A 21,436-nucleotide genomic window follows, 5' to 3' on the forward strand; every position below is an offset into this window, starting at 1 on the left:
CTTTGGAACCCACACTGGAAGTCGGGAGCCACTCTTTCCTTAGAACCTTCCATCCAAGGCTCAGAATGGCTGAGCAGGTCAAGTTCAAAGGGTAAACAAGTTATCTGCTAAGCCAGAGAGGCCTGTGATTGCACACGTTTCTGAAGGAGTTGGACCTCACATGGGTTCTAAAGGCATTTTACAGGGCTGGCAAAATTGCTTAGTTGGTTGGGGATTGTTTGCCACCAACCTTGATAACCAAGCTTGATCCCCAAGACCCACCTGGTGGAAGGATAATATTGACTCCCCCTCAACACATTTTACAAGGTGGAAACGTCTGTGCACTAAACCATCTTTAGAAAGCTCTAGAACCTTCTTTGAGGTGCTGAACACAGGGCACATGCACACTGAACCCCCCTCAGGAGACCAATACAGACTTGCCTCCAAAAAGCGGATCCTATGACTTAAGAGTGTGTGAGCCGGGCAGTAGTGGCGTATACCTTTGATCCCAGCACTTTGGAGGCAAAGGCAGGTGGATCTCTGTGAGTTCAGGGCTAGCCTGGTCTACAGAGTGAGTTCCAGGACAGCTTCGGAATACACAGAGAAATTCTATCTCAAGAAAAAAAATAGCAAACAAGAAAGAATGTGTGTATGATTTGTAGCTGACTGGACTTTAGAGATCCCCTCTCTGGGTCTCCCTCCTGAGAGCACAGGACCAAACCCAGGCTCTGGGTACCCAGGGAACAGAACCATGAGCATCTTCTGGTCAGCACTTGCTTTCCAGCAGCTCCAGCATCTTGCCCTCCACCTCCCCATCCCTCTCCTTTCCATCCACAGCAGCTCCCCTCTCCCCACCTCCTTCAGGGAGAGATAGGGCACCATCCGTTCTCCCCTCTAGGTACCCGGAACCCTTGCATTTCTTTCCCCGTAAAGGGCCTTCCCTGTCCCATGCTAACCTCGAAGCCCACAGGCTGGTTGCTGTCGGTGACAACCAGCACAGGTAGAGAGCATCCGTGTGCATGTGCATGTGTGTGTGCGTGTATGGTGTACGTTACATGATGCATGCCCTGTGCTGGAATGTCCCTGGCTACATCTGAGTCTCAAAGAGACCTGAATCCTCACCCAGACCTTGCCACTAACTCTAGGAACTTAAGCAAATCTCTTGACCTCTGTGGACCTTGGTCCTTCTCATTAACCGAATGGGGAGAAACCTCGGCTCTGCCAGTCTCTAGGGGCTGCTGCTGAGGACGGAGGGAATTATCTACAGCAGGGAAAGAAATGGCAGAAACCTCCAGCCTCATACAGTACACGTGCTGGTATTTTTACCCCACAACCATCCATCGTGACTCCCCCGCTAACGACACAGCCACCCCCTGGTATGCTGCATGACGGATTTGGAGAAGTGACTCAAAGCGAGTCTATTTTCGGGGCAGAAAATACACATCCGTGTATTTAGAACCTTGTTAGAACAAAAACTTTGAAAAGCATCCAGCCTAGAAACGCTCTGCCAGAGTGTGCATGTTCCTTTTTTGTTTCTCTCTCTGTCTCTCTCCCTCCCTTCCTCCCTCTCTCCTTCCCTCTCTCCCTCCCTCTCCTTTTGCATTCTAATATGTTTCTTGGGATTCTGTCTTAGTTTAGGGGATTTGGGAAGGGAAGAGTTGTCTGTGTTGAATATTGAGAATTTTATTTTAGTTTGTGTTTTTTAAGATTTATTTTATTTTAAATTATGAGTGTAAATGTGTGCAGTGCCCACAGAAGCCAGAAGGGGGAGCTACCTCCCTTAGAGTTGGACTTGCAGGTTGTTATAAGCCTCCATGTGGTTGCTCAGATCCTCTGCCAGAGTGGCAATGCCAGCACTTGTTTCTGGTTTGTCTAGAAGCAAAAGATCTTGATGGAAACTGATTTTGTTTTCAGTCTCGGGTTCCTGAGCCTCTTGTGCTGCGGCCTGGGCCTTGGACATCCTCCCTGGCTGTGAAAACTGTGGGGAAATGCTGGGCCTATGAGGTGCTTGTCTCACAGCTGTGAGAACCTGCACTCCATCCTCAGAACACACACTGTCCAGATGTGGTGGGGCCGGGCGTGGTGGCACCTTTAATCCCCGTGTTCAGAAGACAGAGCCAGGGGGTGTCTGTATGTTCAAGGCCAGTCATGGCTTCATATTAAGATCCTGTCTCCCGAAATGCAAAAGAGGGGAGGGAGGAAAAAGGAAAAAGAAAGAGAAAGTCAGGAAGGCGGGTATAGCAATCCCTGCATAGGCCTGGCCAGCTAACCTAGCCTATTTGTCTAGGCCAATGACAGACTCTGTCTCAAAACACAAGATAGGCAGCCAGCACCTGAGGAAGACTCCCAAAGACCTCTCTCTAGTCTCCATACACAAGTACACATACAGCCCCCCACATGTGCACAGACATACACACACACACACACACACACACACACACGTTTACATACATGGACCCACAAACATATGTACATATTTACATAAATACACACACCCTCACCCACACACAGTGTGCATGCATGCCTCAGATCAGTGCCAAGAACAGTTTCCACTTTTACTAGAAACGCGGCTTGTGACCCTAAAATGTCTGAGAATGTCACTCCGCAGCAGGAGAGTCCTGGCAGGGACAGGCCAGCCTTGTGGGACTTTCTACAGTGATCTCGTCTGTCTATGCAGGCTGTAAAGCAGCCACCAGCAGCATATGGCTACTGAGCACCTGGAACGAAACGCGACGAGTGCAGGCAAGGCGCCGATGCTTTAAATTTTCATGTCAGGGCACACTAGAGGTTGGGCATATTTTCCCGTATGTCCCTAACCCCCTTCCTTGCCCTTCCCGTGTCCCTCCACAGCTTCACTTGTACTTCCTTGCCATTTACACATACATGATGTTATGTGTTGCTTTAAAATTCAGGAACTACAAATGGGAGAAAATGTAAAATATTTTTCTGGGATTGGCTTACGTAACCATCCCCACCCCAACCCCCATTTCTGCAACTAATGTGACCTCTTTCTCCTTCTCTTCCTCTTCCTCCTCCTTCTTTTTGATTTTTTGAGGCAGGGTTTCTCTGGGTAGCCCTGGCTGTCCTGGAACTCACTCTGCAAACCAGGCTGGCCTCAGACTCACAGAGATCCACCAGCATCGACCTTTAGTCTGCTGGAATTAAAGGCGTGAGCCACCAAGCTCAGCTGAGACTGACTTCATTCTTCTTTGTGGCTGGAAAGTCTCCTCTGGGTTCCTACTCTCTGTGCATCCCACATTTAACCAAGCCCTCTCGTCTTGGACACCTAGTTTGTAATTGTAGTTCATTGTAATTAGCTTTGGGTTTGCATAGTGGCAGGCAGCAAATGTTGACTCTCGAGCCCCCTGATCTCTACTGAACCAGAACCCTCACTTTACTAGAGTTCCCCCTTATTCTGCATGCTACAACTTGAGAGGCCAGGAGGCCTGGTCCCAGTCACAGCATCCCCCGCCACCCCACTGACCCCATACTGACAAGACCATCTGAACTCTATGGGTCTCAATCTTCCCAGTTTAAACAAGGCCCGGAAACATTTACATTTGAGAGGTCAGCTATCATTGTGGCCATTGTGGGTAAATCGATGCATTCCCAGAGAGCCCAGAGGAGTGGTATAATTTATCTCAATAGCTGAGAGAAAGTTCTAGAACCAGGATCAAGAAGTTGAAGATGTCCAGGGTGGGAGCTAGCCTCAGAAGGGCTCCAAGGCAGAGTTCACGCCCTTGTCCATTTGTCACAGGAGCTACAAGGTTCGATTCAACAGCGTTTCCTCCTATTCTGACTCCCGCAAGTCATCAGGCGATGGGCCCGACCTCAGGGACAACTTTGAAAGCACTGGACCCCTGGCCAATGTGAGGTGAGTGTGGGTGCAGGGGACCGAGGGCGGTGAAGGCTCTTAGGGAGCAGGGCTCGGCGGCGAGTGGTTCTTCCTTCGGGAGGAGAATTCTCCTTTCTTCAGGGGCTGCTTCCTCTCTAAGTCACACTACCTGGTCTCCCGTGTGTGGGAACATTTGCCCCTGACAACCTCTGAGTCTCTCCCGCTAACCCCGCCGCCACACAGATCCTATCACCAAGGCTAATCCATCATCTGTACTGTAGGGCACTAGTCTCTGGATGCCACTGTCTCAGCTGCAGATTTTACACAGAGCAAACATCTCTGGAGACACTCTGCCATGGTGATCCTGTGGATCTCAACCCTAGGCACATAGGAGAGTCACTTGGAGGCGACCCATGTGTGGCTGGTGATGTTGTCCCAGCCCTCAAGAAGCTGAGGGGAAAGGATGGCAAGTTCAAGGCCAGCCTGGGCAACATTAGGAGGGCCTCAAACAAAACAAAAATAACCTGGGGATGTACACAATTGGCCAGTGTGATGCCCAAGTCCAACGGAAGAGCTTCTGCAGTTGGTCTAGAACTGGACCTGCTGTTGCCGCTTTTCTTCTAAGCCTTCCAGTGGACTCTGCCATAGGGTCAGATTTGAAAACTCCTCCCCAAACCTACATTTTCCTAAAGCAGAGTCACATTCCATGAGATAATTTGGCAGAGGAGGGGCACAAAGACAAGCATTTGAGGACTCAATGTGTGTTCAGTTGAGTAAGTATTTAGAAAGAAAAATGGGGACGTCAAGATTCGCTGTCCTGAGTAAAGGCCATGGTAGGCCTGTTGGGCCACCATCCAGACCTAGCCATAACTGTCTCCCACCTTGACCAGACAAGCCTTCTCAATGACTGCTCAGAGCCAGACTCATAGATGGCGCAGGACACGGGACTCCTAAACAGTGAAAAATTGTATCTATTATTGCTACATTCTTACAGTCTATTTGTAATCTGTATGTGGCGTGTGTGTGCATGGGTGTGTTTCACTCATAATGTGGGGCAGCTTTAGACTTTGATATCAGAACTTTATGTTAGCATTACCTTTATACTCCAGTTAGGAAAAAAGGTATCCCTGCCCTAACCCATACCCCCGAAAACAACTCCCTTCTTCCCATTGGTAGACTCGTATTTAAAGAACTGAACTCAAGAGCGTAGAGTTGGCTCAGTCTGGAAAGTTACTGCCACATGAGCATGAGGGCCTGAGTTTGATCCCTAAGACCTGCGTGAAGTCCAGGCATGGCGTCGGGCATCAAGGTGTGAGCTGTGATCCCGGCCCTGGGGAGGAAAACAGGGTCCTCAGGTCCCAGCGAAAAAAAATTATTCTGAGACTCAACATCCACAGTTGGCATCTGCCCCCCACATGCGTGTACACACATACCTGTGCACACACCAAAACTAATTGTACTTAATTATGATGATATTTTCATTTTATCATAGAAAAGTATGCACGCACTTTTTTTTTTCTTGTTTAAAAACCCACAAAAAACCTTTCAACTTTGAAATCTTAAATGTCTGCTATCTGGCCCGGCAGATGAGAACTTAGTCAACTGTTGATTTTGAGGTTTAAAATAGGAGCTTTGGACTCCTCGGTAGCAATTGTCATGGTAACGTGAGTCTCCCAGTGACTGTGGTGTGGGCCCCTCAGCCCATCCGGAAGTGCTGACATGAGTCAGCCACCTGATCCTCTGCTGGTGAACAGGAGGGTCACGCGTCTGAGTCTGTTGGAGATGCTGTAGTGGAAGGCTGATGGACATTTGTTGCTCTCATTTCTGGGGGCCTGGGGAGTCCAAGGTCAGGGTCCGTGAGCGCTCACCCCTACTTTAGCTGTGCACTCATGTGGTGGGAGGGATGAAGTCTGGTTCCTTCAACCCCTTAAATGGGCACTCACTTCATTCTAAGAGCCCCGCCCTGATGACCTAATCACCTCCCAGAAGCCCTTTCCCTTCATTCCATCAGAACAGGCTTCCTCGTGGGAGTCAGGGACTCAATTACTCAAGCCATAGTATGTAGTCTGCCCAGCCAGTGCATGAAAAACAAAAGGAAGTTACACAAGCCAGGTATCCCACCCATGCCTGCAACCCCATGTCTCAGGAGAGTGGAGACAGAATGGCAGGGACTTGCTGGTTTATACAACGTAAGCTCTACATTCAAGGAGAGACCCTGCCTCAAAGGGATAAGTGGGGAGGTAGAGGAGAATATGCAATACCCTCTTCTAGCCTCTGCCTGTGCACAGGCATGCACATCTGCACACGTGTGTGCAGACACTCACACACACAGCTAAGTAATTTTAAAAAGCAAATTAAAACACAAAGAGTCATTAACAGTATTCAGTAAGGTCAAACGTGGCCAACAGTACACACCCACATAACAGGGATGTTGGGCTTAGGTGTATCTGTATTGGGATAAGGCATGAAACAGAAGAACCCTTTTCTGTCACCCCCCTGATTTGTCCACACTGGTTGCCTCGTCTGTGCGTGGGCTGCTTCCCTGTTAGGAGTGGTACTCAGACCCAGCAAGACTGTGGGGGGTAACGGGAAAAACCTGGTCTCATGCACACACTGTGCTTGGGAGGACCTGGAGCCCCTGGAGAAGAAGGCTGTGAAAGAAAGGAACAGCAGAATCTAACAGGGTCAAAGGATGACAGAGAGACCTGTAATGACATTTGCTCCACCAGTGAGACCACTGGGTCCATCCCAGTTCATGTTGTAATGATGAAAAGCCTCCTCCCAACATCCCTCCCTCCTCCTTCCTCTTCCATTTCTGCTGCCATTTCATCCCCAGCAGCCTCGAACCATTTAGGGACAGTGGGTGACAAGGCTCCACTCCTGGCTTGTCTGGGGTGACTGTCTTTATCAGAGCATCCTCCTTGGAGACAGCAGACAGGGGCTTCTGTCGCATTGGTGAATCCATCATTGTAGTCCAGATGGCTCAGTCAGGACCACTCTCCAGAAATGAGCCGTATAATATCTGTAAGAGGGCAAACTAGGGGGCTGGAGAGATGGCTCAGTCATTAAGAGGACTGGCTGTTCTTCCACAGGTCGTGAGTTCAATTCCCAGCAACCACATGGTGGGTCACAATCATCTGTAATGAGATCTGGCGCCCTCTTCTGGTGTGTCAGCATACATGGAGGCAGAATGTTGTATACATAATAAATAAATCTTTTTTTTTAAAAAAAAAAGAGGGCAAACTAACTGTTGGCACTATAAAAACTAATGTCTCAGTACTCAGGAGATGGGAGCAGGAGAAGCAGAGTTCAAGGCCATCCTAGGCTGTATGAAACCCTGAGTCAAACAAACAAAGAAAAATCCTATAAATAAATAAGGTCCACCGCCCTCCCCAGACCTACAGTCCCCACCTCAGCATGGAGAGAACTCACATTCGCTTCACCCCCACTGAATCAAGTTCTCTTGGTGGAGAGAGCTTGTGAAACACTAGTTTCACAGACATTAGAAAGGGTACAGCATGCATGTACAGTGTGCATGACTCTATCATCCCCACGTAGGAAATCCCACTTCTACACCAACATGTGATAAGTTCAAAAGTCATTCGGGTCTCTTTGTGAGTTCAGATCCCCGATGGCCACCACATTAGAGTCCTCATGGCCATCCTTGAGACATTGACTTGTGGCAAATGGAAGCATCCCTGCTGAGATTCTATTCTGTCCATGGTCTAGCTAACAGAGGAGAGACTATACCCAACAGCCGATGTTTCCCGCTCATTGCCCTCTCCTTCCTCAGAAACTTCTGGAACCTTCTCTTGAGGACAATCATCACTGTCAGAGACTAAGAGGAAGAAGGGTCTTAAGAACTCTTGGGATTAAAGTCATCCTCCCACTAAAATGTGTTTTTACATAGTTCCAAAAGCTAGGAGTTCAGCAAGGGTTAGATTCCAACTGGCTTTTCTCAGCGGTTTGTTAGAGAAAGAGGAGGAGAGGAGGGACGGAGGAAGAGGAGGAGAGGAGAAAGAGGAAGAAGAGGAGGAGAGGAGGGGCGAAGGAAGAGGAGGAGGAGAGAATGACTTTATAGGGAGCTTACTAACATTGATCACTTTCTGAAAGCTCCTATTCCAGCATACCATCCCATGGAGTTCAGGATTCCGGTACATGAATTTCAAGGTCACACTAATCAGTCCGTGGAACCAGACACCCCACACCCTGCAGTCCCTCATCACAGACCTTCTGTTTTCTCCTGAACAGGTTCTCAGTATTCGGCCTGGGCTCTCGGGCATACCCTCACTTCTGCGCCTTTGGGCATGCAGTGGACACCCTCCTGGAGGAGCTAGGAGGGGAGAGGATTCTGAAGATGAGGGAGGGGGATGAGCTCTGTGGGCAGGAAGAGGCATTCAGGACCTGGGCCAAGAAGGTCTTCAAGGTAGGAGACTCTCTGTACCCGAGACAGTACCAAGCTATCCATGAGTGTGGTTCAGTGGTAGTGTGTTTGCCTAGCAAGCAGGAGGCACAGGCTTGTAACCCTAGAATGGGAAGGAAAGGAGATGGGGGTAGAAATGTAAAGCAAGAAAAGTAAAGAGGGAAGGAGAGAGGGAGGGAGGGAGGGAGGGAGGGAGGGAGGGAGGGAGGGAGGGAGGGAGGGAGGAAGGGAGGCAAAAAGGAAGAAAATGAAGGAGAAAGAGAAGGAAAGGCCAAGGAGGGTCCTCCCCCAATGTCCACAGCCAGGATACAGCTCCAGTGAATTTGAGCAACTTTAACATACACCTTTCCCACTCAGAGTTCTCAGGGACACTGAAGCCTGCCCTGTGGCTTTTATTCTCTCTGTCCATGGCCCTGGAATCCGTCCTCATCAGCAACCCTAGAAGGAAGGGTCCTAGGCAGCTTCTGTCATTGAACTTGTGCCAAAGGCCAAAAGGGAAACTGAGGCCCAAGGGTCTATGAGTTATTAAAGGGATCTATGTCTATAAGCCTCTTCCTGGATTCCCATCCAGACATTGAGAGCCGAGATGAATTCAAGTTCATCCACATTTGAGATAACTGTGTTTTCTCTTCTCATCAGTCTACTTTGAGCATCCCAAAGGCCAAGCCCCCGAGAAGCCCCTAAACCAGTGGTTCTCAACCTTTCTATCACTCTAATTCACTTCTTTGTGTTGTGGTGACCCCCAACCATAAAACTGTTTTCATTGCTATTTCATAACTGTAATTTTGCTACTGTTATGAATTGTAACGTAAACTTTTTGGAGATAGAAGTTTATCAGTGGGGTCAGGACACACAGGTTGAAAACCGTTGCTCTAAACCCTGCAGCTGTTGATATCCTGGTTTCCCATCCCGCCCTCAGCTTGAACAGTGACTCACATTGACCCACCAGGACCCACAGCCATTTAGCCCCAAAGAAATCGCACAGAGGTCCACATTTGTTATAAACTGATAGGCCCATTAGCTCAGGCTTCTTATTAACTCTTATAACTTATATTAGCCCATTATTCTCATCTATGTTAGCCACGTGGCTCAGTACCTTATTCAGCAAGGCAGTCACATCTTACTACTTCTGTGGCTGGGTCACGACTACAGACTAGGACTTCCTTCTTCCCAGAATTCTCCTGTTCTCATTGAACTGCCTCTACTTCCTATCTAGTTGTCCTGCCTATACTTCCTGCCTGGCTACTGGCCACTCAGCATTTATTTAAAATATAAGTGACAGAATACAGACCATTGTCCCACACCAGACTCATTTCTGTGTCTGCAGATATTTTTTCTTGTTCATATGAATGAAGTTCAATACCAGAACCTTTTATGACTGGCTTCTTTCCCATATTACAAAGTTTTTAAGGTCCATCCATGTTGTGGCATGTGCCAGCACTTTATCCCTTTTTGTGGCCAAATAATATTACACCCCACGATACTTGGCTTTTCTATTTTTCTGTTGATGAACATGTCAACTGTTTTGAAATAAGCAAACAACCAGATAATAATAAAGCCTATGTTTGAAAACTTTAAATTTCACTGGATTAAGTAATTCCATGGTTGTTGATGCCTCAGTCTCAGTTATCTAAGAGGTTGAGGCAGGGGCATTACTGGGACCTGAAGGTTCAAGAGCTCCCTGGGCCTATCTCAGAAAAAGTTTGCTAATCATTCTAAGCAGTAATCTTGGGATCATTACTGTTTGCTGATAAAGGAGTTTTGACCAAAAAGGAAACAAACAAGAAAAAAATGTGTATCCAGACAGCTTCTTCTGCCTTTGTGTAATTGTTTTAAATCTTTTGAAGAAGACAAAAAAAAACCTTCTATGGCATTTACTTTCATTTTTAATATTAAACCTCTGGGTATGTGGGATTTAGTAATAAATGTCATTACAGCCGTGTCTTTAGTAGAGGTGAGGACCTCAAGTCATTGCTTAAAATAGAAGGTGATAATGTGTACATGGATGGGTGGGGCAGATGGATGGATATGAAAGAGTGAGCAGGTGGATGAAATATTATGTGGAGATGGACAGATAGATGGGTGTGTGTGTCAGTGGATGGGTGGATGGATGGATGATAAATGAATAGATGGATGGATAAATGGGTGGATGGATGCTTAGATGATGGATAGATGGATGGATGGATGGATGGATGGATGGATGCTTAGATGATGGATGGATGGATGATAGATGAATGGATGGATGCTTAGATGATGGATGGATGGATGGATAAATGGATAATAAATGGATGGATGGATGGATGGATGGATGGATGGATGGATGGATGATAGATGAATGGATGGTTAGTTGAATGGATGGAAGAAAATGTTGATAAGATAAATGGACAGACAGGTAGGTAGATAAAGGGGTGGGTAGATTAATGGGTGGGTAAGTGAGTTGGTGGATAGATGGTGGAAGGAAGAATGGGTATATGGATTAATGAGTGGAGAGAGGGAGGAAAGAAAAGGGTGAGAAGGAAGAGAAAAAGAGGGGTGGAGAGAGACATCCATGCCATGCGTTGGAGCTCCTGGGGAGGCACCATCTAGGATAACTGAGGTCACCAGAAACTCTGTGTGGGTCACAGGCAGCCTGTGATGTGTTCTGTGTGGGGGATGACGTCAACATCGAGAAGGCGAACAATTCTCTCATCAGCAACGACCGCAGCTGGAAGAGGAACAAGTTCCGCCTCACCTACGTGGCTGAAGCTCCAGAGCTGACACAAGGTACCTGACCCTGGGAGGGTTGGGCTGGAGAGCTCCTCTCAAGGGTGTGTGGGAGCGGTGGCTTTCACTCTGGTCTCCTTTCAGAGAATCTCTTGAAGCACACAGGCCATACTTTTGTCCCCACGTGCAGGGTACTGTATAATGGAGAGTCTCTCTCCGGTCACACAGCCTGCCTACAAACCATCCCCACCTCCGTTCCATCTACCTTGGCATTTGGTTCTGTGTCTGCATCCACCTCACCCAGCCCCACTGATATCTACCCTCACCCTCACCCTTTCCACTCCAGAGGAAGAGCTGGAAAGGGGTCAGAGGAGGTGGCTCACTTGGTAAAGGACAGGCTTTATAGACACCAGGACCTGCATTGATTCCCCAGAACCCATGAAGGAGCCAGGCATGGTGGTGTATGCTTACAGTCCCAGCACTGGGAAAGAGGAAACCAAAGAACCTTGGGGTTCACTAGCCAGTCAGCCTAGCCAGACTGGCCAGCTCCAGGCCAGAGAGAAACTTTGTCTAAACAATGACAGCTCAGGATCCTCTGGCCTCTACATACACACATACCCAAACACATGTACCTGCACACACACTGGCACATGCACACACATGTACCCAAGGGTGGAGAGGTTTTGTGGAGCTTTGTTTAAACCCCTCTCATGGTGGCCATTATTTCTCTCCTCACAGGTCTTTCCAATGTGCACAAAAAGCGAGTCTCAGCTGCTCGATTCCTTAGCCGCCAAAACCTGCAGAGCCCCAAGTCCAGGTAGGAACACCCGCTCAGCAGCAATCCCTTCCTCTTCCAGGAAGGAGAACTCAGATTCCAGAGACCGTTAAAAGCTCCTGGAGCCCCTCACACCAGGTCCTCAGACTCCTGCCTTTATGTCCCCATGTCCCTAACTAGAGACAGGGACGAAGAAGTGTCAATATAATACTGAGAAAGAAATGGGCCTCAGGGTGAGCTTGGCAGGCTGCCCCCTTGTGAAGTAGCGGAGTAGTCTCCATAGGCAGTATCTCCATCTGAAAGTGCTCAATCCAATACTGTGAGTGATGGTTTGCTAGAGCAATATTTCTCAACCTGTGGGTCACGACCCCTTTGGGGAATCCAATGACCCTCCATGGGGGGGGGGGTTACCTAAGACCACTGGAAAACACAGCTGTTTACATTACAATTCATAACAGTAGCAAAATTATGGTAGCAACAAAAATAATTTTATGGTTAAGGGTCACACTAGGAAGGTTGAGAACCACTGCTCTAGAGAGCTGCAAAAATAACTACTTGTACTGTGGAGTGATGGCAGGCACACCCCCAAATTGCTTACTCTTTGATTCGAAACCCTATCTGTAATATATTATCTGTGTGCCACCATGTGCCAAGGGAGATCAGAGGACAACCTTTGAGTGCCCATCCTTACGTCCCACCTCATTTGTGACAGGGACTCTTCACTGCTACACGAGCCCAACGTGGCCTGTGGAACTTCTGTGAACCCTCCTGTCCCTTCCTATGGGTGCTGGGCTTTTCAGGCATGCTCGCTCTGCATTTGGATTTTTGTTGTTGCTCGTGTGTGTGTTGGGGGTGGGGAGGTATGGCTTACCAAGACCAGGAGAGTGTCCGATGCCCTCAAACTGGAGTTACAGGTGATTGTGAGCCACTATGTGGATGCTGGGAACTATACCCGGCTCCTCTGCCATGGCTGCCAGTGCCCTTAACCACTTTTCCGTTTCTCCAGCGCTATGAACCCTTTTACATAGGCTGTAGAGAGCTGGACTCGGGTCTTTAGTCTTATGCCATAAACGATTTTACCCCATGAGCTATCTCCCCAGCCCTAGAAATTATCTTACTATCCAACATAACCAAACAATTTACTTTCTGCTATAGCCAAACACCTTGCTATCTGATAGAAAGTATGTTTGTCTTAGCACTTGGAGCAGGGGCAGGGGGGTCAGTGAGGCTTTTGTTTTATGCAATGCTGGGGCTTGAACCTGGGATCTTACACACACTAGGTGAGTGCTGGACTAGTGAACTGCATTTTGAATGTTAGCACTTGACTTAAAACACAGTTATCTTAGCTGGGTGGTGGTGCCACGCGCCTTTAATCCCAGCACTTGGGAGGCAGAGGCAGGTAAATCCCTGTGAGTTCTAGGCTAGCCTGGCCTACAAGAGCTAGTTTCAGGACAGCTAGGACTGTTACACAGGGAAACCCTGTCTCGAAAAACTGAAATAAATAAATAAATACCACACAGCTTAGCTGGGCAGTGGTGGTGCACGCCTTTAATCCCAGTACTTGGGAGGCAGAGGCAGGCAGATCTCTGTGAGTTCAAAGCCAACTTGGTCTACAAGAGCTAATTCCAGGACAGGCTCCAAAGCTATAGAGAAGCCCTGTCTCGAAAAACCAAAAAACAAAAACACAGTTAGCTTTTTCAGCAACGCCCAAAACAAGTCATTTTTCCCTCCCAAGAGACTTACATGACCAAGGAAACTGCCCCATATCCTTTGGGTCCAAGCTGTTTTCCTAAGACCCAGCTTCTGGAGCCTCAGGCTTTAACCACCTTACTCCTCCACTGGAAATATCACTCCCAGACCTCAGCAGCAGAGGTCACATGATCACCACCAACAACTGTGTCGGGCCAGCTACCGCCATCACCAGCCTGAACAGGACATGCCGATATCACCTGTCCTGCAACACTGTCCTTATGGCCCGCCCACCCGCCCACCAAGCCTGTGTCCTCACTGAGCCCAGGCACCTCTCTTTTCAGAATGATCACACGCAGGCTGGCTGCCGCTCTTCATCTATAATAATTAAGTCTTTGCGCTGATCCCTCTTGGGATTTATTTTTTTCACCTTTCAGTTACAGCTGAGGTGTGTCTCCTAAATTCTTTATCCTTTGCAGTCCTAGGCACTGACCCCAGTTCTCTAACACATTTCCCGAGCAGCCTTGGGAAAGTCACAGGGTGTGGAACTGAGAACTGGAGAGGTGACCCAGTGACTAAAAGCACTGGCTGCTCTTGCAGAGGACCCTGATTCGGTTCCCAGCACCCACATGGTTGCTCACAACCATCTGTAACTCCAGTTCCAGGGTATGTGGCTCCCTCTTTTGGTTGCCATGGGCAGCAGTGAACACACATACATTCAAAACATTCATAGACAAAATGAAAATAAATGCATTTCTTAAAAAGCCACTGGGATGCTCTGAGGTCCTTTCTCCTTTACTATAGCACAGAACCGCTGACAGCAAGCTTGCTCACTTGTATCTGATACTCTCTGTCTTCCGTGCACCGAGCAGAGCTCCCTGAATGCTATTTCTAACTCACACCAGTCCAGGAAATAAAGGTCACAATTGTTCACATGTTAAATATGAGAAGTAACCAAGAGAAAGTGCAAGTGTCTTTTTTCAAGGTCACACTGACCTGATTATCTGGCCACCACACCAAATGACTCCACAGATGGTCTCTGTCTCATTTGCCAGGCTGCTGTGACCATTGAAAATGATCCTCCTAAAGTGGCTGGCACAGTACAGGATCCATTGTTCCTCCCCGTCTCCTCATGCTACCTGTGTAGTTAGCATGCATGCTTCCTGCGTGCCCTTCCGAGCCTTTGATTAGAGAGGTCAGCAGGGCAGAACCCCGAGCCTCTTGAACTCCCCTCAAATATTCTCAGACATTAATAGAATAGATTAGGCACTTAGTATCTTTGAACAGTTAGTTCCATGCAGCATTAGATGCATAGGGACATCTGACGGAGAGGGGCTGTGGAAAAGCCGTACCTGATGTCCCCACTCTATCCCATGGAAAGTCACCACTGACATGGTGTTACAAGAGGGGTTCTAAGTGCACCAAGGAGCCATGTGCATTGAAGAGTCCATGAAAAGCCAGTGTGGAGTGTGTCCTCCCAAGAGCATGGTTCTCAGGCACGTGTCCTTGGAATCCGCTGCTGTCTACCACCCGGAGGGACCCAACTCTGGCAGAGTTTCCAAGATTAACAAAGGAATTTGCCAAGCAAGGTTAGGAACTGGAATAGAGTTAAAAGAGTTATGAACTAGCAGACCAAACTGTGCCTAAGGGGTTAGGGGACTGGAGCAATGGGCCAGTGGTTAAGAGCCCTGGATGCTCTTCTAGAGGACTTGGGTTCAATGCCCAGCACCCGCATGGTGGCTCACAACCACCTATAATTCCAGTTCTAGGGGATCTGACGCCCTCTTTTGGGCCTTTGTGGGCCCAGACAAGCACAAATGTATATGCAGGAAAAACACCCATACATATGCATGTAAAATAAACACCCATACACATACACATAAAATAAAAATAACTAAATATATTTTTAAAAGATAACGCTTTATAGAATTTTTTAAGTATAATTGAGTGGAAAAGCATAACTCACCCACTTTCCCAGGCCAAGGCCAAAGAGGGAGCCTCTCTGGCCTAGGAAAACATCACAAACTATTCCCACTAGTAATCCTTAATTACAGGTACAGTGCCAAAGAGGAAGGAAGTGTCCTTTGGCGTGTGCCACCCATGCAGAGTGACCCTCCTCGGCATCCTGCTTGGAAACAAATTTTGTGATACAGGCACAGTAATTAGGAAAAGCAATGTGTGAGAGGGTGTAATGGGGTGAGTGTGGGCAGGATAGAAACGCAAAATTCTAGAAGTCAAGGGGCGAGACTGAAGGACTGGGATTGGTTGGTAAGGAGGGTGGGATTCCCAGAAGAAAAGCAACTACTGAGAACTCAAGAACAATGGCAATGGGTTTTTTATCCTACTGCACGTACTGGCTTTGGGGGAGCCTAGGCAGTTTGAATGCTCACCTTACTAGACCTGGATGGAGGTGGGTGGTCCTTGGACTTCCCACAGGTCAGGGAACCCTGATTGCTCTTCGAGCTGATGAGGGAGGGGGACTTGATCGGGGGAGGGGGAGGGAAATGGGAGGCGGTGGAGGAGAGGAGGCAGAAATCTTTAATTAATTAATTAATTAATTAATTTAAAAAAAAGAAAAGAGAGAAGATGCCTAGAAAGGGAAGTGTGAACTCGAGGGCACGAAGGGAATCTTCGATGGACATGGATAGAGCAATCTCTATGTCCGTGTGGGATGCACACGTTTGTGCACGTGTGGACACGTGTATAGAGGCCTGAGGTGACAGGTGGAATCTCCTCAGTTACTTTTTTAGATAGGCTCTCACTGAACCTGGAGGTCACTGACCGATACAACTGGACTGCTGACCTGTGAGCCCCAGGCCCCTCCTCTCCAGCTGCAGGATTATAGGCGCACGCCGCCTCCATGATTTTTACTTGTGACTGGGAATCCGAACACAGGCCCTCTGCTTGGGGGGGCAAGCACGCTTACTACAGAGCATTTCTCTAGCCCGAGATTCTGTATGTTTTTGAGATAAGGTAACCCAAGAGATCTTTTTTAAAATGCTAATTGAAGTAGAGGCACTCTCTCCCCCAATTTACAGCCCACAGTGTTTCCTGAAGATCAAAGGGGATTCTCTGAAATCTTTGCCTGGTCAGTCATGAAGAGGCCCCTGGGGTCACACAGGTCATGAAGAGGCCCCTGGCACCCACCTATCACCTCTCTCAAACTCTGCAGTCATGGCCAGGCATGGTGGCACATGCCTTTTAGAGGACTGTGAGTTCCTGATGTGCCTAGCATGTATAGTTCAGAGCTAGCCTGGGCTACACAGTGCGTTAGAAGGTAGCCTGGACAACCTAGCCCAACACCGTCAACATAAAATGAAGAAAGCACCGTTTCCGCTTTCCTAATGCGCTGTTCCCCTTTTCCGCCCTGGACTTCTGCTGACTCTCTCTCCTCAATCACCCTGCCCAGGGGTCTCCGTGTGCTCAATCCGCATTATGTCAAAAAGCAGACCCCAAGCGACCACTGTCTCCCTTATGCCACCCTCCCCTCTGCTGCCACACATCCACCACCCTAACCCTGTGAGACCTTTCAGTGATTTCCAGTGAAGATAAGATGTCCCGCCCACTCTCCCCGCCCATCACTCTCTCCCAGGTGCCTAAAGCCACAGGAACCCATAGACAACTGCACCTTGTCGGGGCAGCCAGCTCAGGCTCTCCTTACCCTTCTGGCTGGATGGAGCTATTAGCTATTCGGATTTTTCTATCTAATGCGGGGTGTCAGACAATTGTTGTCCTGCCTGTGACCCTACCTGAACCACTGCCATGAGTATGTCTGCCTGTCTTTACATGTCTATGTATGTGTCTGTGTGTGTCTTTGCGTGTGCACACATGTGTCTGCATGTGCATCTATCTGCCTGTGTGTCTGAGTACATGTAAGTGACACTTCTGTACGTGAAAGAAATGAGCGGACACGGGACGGGCTGTGAGGAGAGAGGAACACAAGGCCTGAATGGCGACTGTTTCCCACATGGCCCGTCTCTCCCACAGCTGCTCAGCAGACCACGTGAGGCGTGCCTCACACCTGTAATCTTAGCACTTGGAGGCTGAGGTGAGCATTCAAAGCCAGCCTGAACTAGAGTGAGAGAGAATCTGTGACGAAGACAGGAGGAGGAGGAACAAAGAAAGAAAGGAAAAGAAAAAAATCCCTATCCCAGAGCTTCATGAACGTAGAAAAAATGCAAAGAATTGAGGGTGTGACAGTAATTGATGTTAGCCAGTGAAACTCAACTTCACAGCAAAATGTTGAGGATTGTCCACCCAGGTTCCTTGGGCACCCAGTCACGTCATCTTGTGCAAAATCCCAGATGGGACAGAACCTGGACCCACCTTCCACGCACCTGCTGGCCACATCCCGTCCCTATCCTGTCCCTCCTTTACTGTCCAACCGCCTGCAGGATCAGGAGGCCTGGGGGAAGCAGGTGAGCGTCAGCCAGCTCAGCAGGATCAGGCCCTTGGCCTTCCCCTTGGGAATAAGTCCTGACGCAGGGAAGAAATTGGGTGTTGATTTGAAATGAAAGCCTTTCGAAGACTTACTCTGCTTGAGCAACAGGCTCCTGAATTAGAAGCCTTGCAGCGCCCCCTGCTGGCTAGTGGCTGCTGTCACGCTCTTCCCGTCACCAGTGAAAGCTATGGTGGTGGTGGTGTCTTTGCTCCTAGGAACTAAATGCTGATGTGAGTTAGAGATAAAAACAAGTCCTGTGAGCTGCTGAAACTGACAAGTTCAGCATCCCAGAGAGGGTAAGACCCTCCTGGGAGAGGGAAGGACATCCCAAACCCTAGGAACACACAGTTAGTCTTCTCAAGTTCCCCCACCATACCACAGACAGAGTACCAGACTTCAAGAGATGACTTCACACGCTATCCACCCCACTTACACACAAAGATATGTGCCAGTTTAGCTATTTTTAATAACTGTGGCTATTCCTAGTACAAAGGGACTCTTGGTTGTGCCAAAAAATCCCTAAATAGCAAGGGTTCTTGGTCTACTCAAGCGTGATTTACATGTGGAAGATGCGAGTTTCTCCCTCCACTGAGACCAGTTGGCGAAGGGAAAGAGCAATGTCTGGCATTGAAGATGGTTGTGAGCCTCCATGTGGGTACTGGGAACCTAACCTAGGTCCTTTGCAAGAACAGCCAGTGCTCTTAACCACTGAGTCAGCTCCCCAGCCCTAAGAATTTATTCTTTTGGGTTTTTTTAAGTTTTATTTTATTCTATGTGTGTGGATGTTTTGTCTGCATGTGTATCCATGTACCATAAGTGTGCAGTACCCACAAGAGGGAATCCTTGTCCCTTTGAGCTGGAGCTGCAGATGGCTGTGAGCTGCCACGTGAGTGCTGGGGATTAAACCTAGGTCTTCTGCACAAACAGCAAGAGCTCTTGACCACAGAACCATTCTCCAGCCCCAAGACTTCATTCTTGATGCAGCTGGTTAGTGTGAGCCCCCTGAACAGGAAACACACAAACCCAGGCAGGTGTGAGCAGGTACACACTCATCCTCAAGCTAAGCATTCTCATACGCTGACATGTCTACTCAGGAGAGGCCCCCGAGCCTCTAGCCAGGCCTTCTTATACTGCAATAGGGACCTTGTTTGCAAAAGAGAATAGAGGGCCAGCAAGAGGGCTCAGTGGATAAAGGTGCTTACTGCCAAGCCTGACAACTGGAATTCAATTCTTTGTCTCACAATCCCTCTCATTCCCTGCAGCCGATCAACCATCTTCGTGCGTCTCCACACCAATGGGAATCAGGAGCTGCAGTACCAGCCAGGCGACCACCTAGGTGTCTTCCCTGGCAACCACGAGGACCTCGTGAATGCGCTCATTGAGCGGCTGGAGGATGCACCGCCTGCCAACCACATGGTGAAGGTGGAGATGCTGGAGGAGAGGAACACAGCTCTGGGTGAGGGTCCAGCTGCACCCAATGGAAGGGCTGCGAGAGCCGCAGCTCCAAGTGGGCAGAGTAGCTCTCAGAGCATGGTTGGCCTCTCGGTGAGGGCTCCCTATCTCACTTTAGTTGATGGATGGATCACCCGTAGCCTCCTTCCCTCCTTCACTTTCTTCTTTCTTTCCCTTTCCTTCTCTTCCTCCCTCCCCTTCTTGTTTCTAGTTTTCTCTCCTTCCCTTTTTCTCCCTCCCTCCTTCCCTTCCTTCCTTCATCCTTTTCCTCTTCCCCTTCCTACTTCCTCCCTTCTTTCCTTTTTCTATGTAGACAAGGCTGACTTTAAACTTTCAATCCTCCTGCCTCAGCCTCCTAAGTACTAAAACCACAGACGCAGCCTGTCACACCTGGTTTGAAGAACCTTCAAAGCTGAGGGTTTCCAAGCTCCGCCTTCACTTCATAGATAGGGAATGGGCTCCAGACGCCAGTACAAGGAGCTGTGGTGGCCATACCTGGCAGCCTGAGACACCATGGCTGTCACCTTTGCAGGGGAGCTAACTAGAATGTGAAAATGGCATGCTGTCTACCAAAGCCTTTCTGCAAATCCTCTTGGCAGGAGCCACTATGAAGAGACATGCCCCCCCTTAGGGAATCTAATCGCATGTAGTTCTTTGTGTTAGACCAGAATTTCCATCATGTCTCGAGCTCACAATGAGGCAGGGGATCATGTTTGGAAGGTACACAGAATAGTCCTCCCCCCATGGAGGAAGGGTTCCAGGACCCCTAGAAGATGCCAGAATCCATGCATACCCAAGTCCTTATGGAAAAGGTGTTATGTTTACATAACACCTACGCACACTGTGGTATCTACATGCTACTATGTGCGTCCTCCTGCATACTTTAAACCCTCTCTAGATGGCTTACCCAGTGTGATATAAATGCCCTATAAATGGTCACTACACCATAGTGTTTACGGATAATGACAAGGAAAAAAGTGTACATTTCAGTACAGATGAAGTCTCTCTCTCTCTCTCTCTCTCTCTCTCTCTCTCTCTCTCTCTCTCTCTCTCTCTCTCTCTCCATTGCTTTCATTCCTCTGCCATGGACATGGAGAGCCAGGGGTACAGCGTAGTTAGAGCCAGGGGTGAGGCTAGAAGGCCTGCCTTTGCACCGGGAAAGCTGTATGGCCCTTAGACAAATTCCTTCACTTCTCTGTGCTTCCTCTTCCACACCTGGGGTGACGAGTGTGGTGAGGATTAGGTGACCTGAGCATTGTCCCCCCTGTGCCTCCCCAGGCGTCATCAGCAATTGGAAGGATGAGCCTCGCCTCCCACCCTGCACCATCTTCCAGGCCTTCAAGTACTACCTAGACATCACCACGCCACCCACGCCCCTGCAGCTGCAGCAGTTCGCCTCCCTGGCCACCAGCGAGAAAGAGAAGCAGCGGCTGCTGGTCCTCAGCAAGGTTGGTCCCGGGTCTTGGAAAAGCAATGAATATGCTCTTCCAACTTTTCACAGCAGATGGCAGTCGTGAGTAAGGGGCGTGGCCTCGTTTGCATATGGTCGCCATATTGGTTTGTCCCTTCTGACTCCCAGCTCTCAAGCCTGGTAAACTGAAAGGGACCCTTCCTGAAACTCAGCAGGCATTGCTATAATAACTCTTACTGCCTTCCTTTGTGGTTTTCAGCTTTTGTCGGCGCCAGCTTAACCCATGCATGGAAGCAAAGGTAGCAGAGATCCTCACAGCGGGTTTACAGATAGGAGTTTGATTCTGGTGGTAGTAACAGTGGTATTTTCTGGTCCAGAATAGCTAAAAAAAAAAAAAAAAAAAAAAAAGGTTGCTAGAAAAGAGACAAGAGACCTCTGGTGATCCTGGTGATCAGATAAACCCAGCAGCTTTACCACCCTTGCCTAGATACCACAAAGGTCCCTACCCAAGATGCTCTCTGTCCTTGTTCAGTAGGGCACCTAAGGCTGGGGATGTGGCCCAGTGGGTAGAGCTCCTGCCAAGTACACAGAAAGTCCTGGCTTTAATCCCCAGTACCACATGAACTAGATGTGAACTAGACCAAGGAGGCAGGAGGATCAGGAGTTCAAGGTCATCTTCACCTACACAGAGAATTCAGTGTCAGCCTGGAATGCATGAGACTTGTCAA

General features: G+C 48.7%; 1 protein-coding gene across 4 annotated transcripts in view; it reads left to right on the forward strand.

The window, feature by feature from the left end:
* Positions 1 to 21,436, forward strand: part of Nos1 (nitric oxide synthase 1) — a 104,723-nt gene that overhangs the window by 67,417 nt on the left and 15,870 nt on the right. For 2 of the 4 annotated variants that reach the window (XM_075981930.1, XM_075981922.1), the window contains 7 exons: positions 878 to 979; positions 3,737 to 3,853; positions 8,066 to 8,240; positions 10,862 to 11,000; positions 11,679 to 11,757; positions 19,108 to 19,301; positions 20,576 to 20,745. In XM_075981930.1, the coding sequence (XP_075838045.1) occupies positions 878 to 979; positions 3,737 to 3,853; positions 8,066 to 8,240; positions 10,862 to 11,000; positions 11,679 to 11,757; positions 19,108 to 19,301; positions 20,576 to 20,745 (976 nt within the window). The remainder of the gene's footprint in view (positions 1 to 877; positions 980 to 3,736; positions 3,854 to 8,065; positions 8,241 to 10,861; positions 11,001 to 11,678; positions 11,758 to 19,107; positions 19,302 to 20,575; positions 20,746 to 21,436) is intronic. The other 2 variants (XM_075981942.1, XM_075981936.1) reach the window with 1 other exon arrangement.

This window comes from Microtus pennsylvanicus, chromosome 1, assembly GCF_037038515.1.
Source record: "Microtus pennsylvanicus isolate mMicPen1 chromosome 1, mMicPen1.hap1, whole genome shotgun sequence".
NCBI classification, from domain to species: Eukaryota; Metazoa; Chordata; class Mammalia; order Rodentia; family Cricetidae; genus Microtus; species Microtus pennsylvanicus.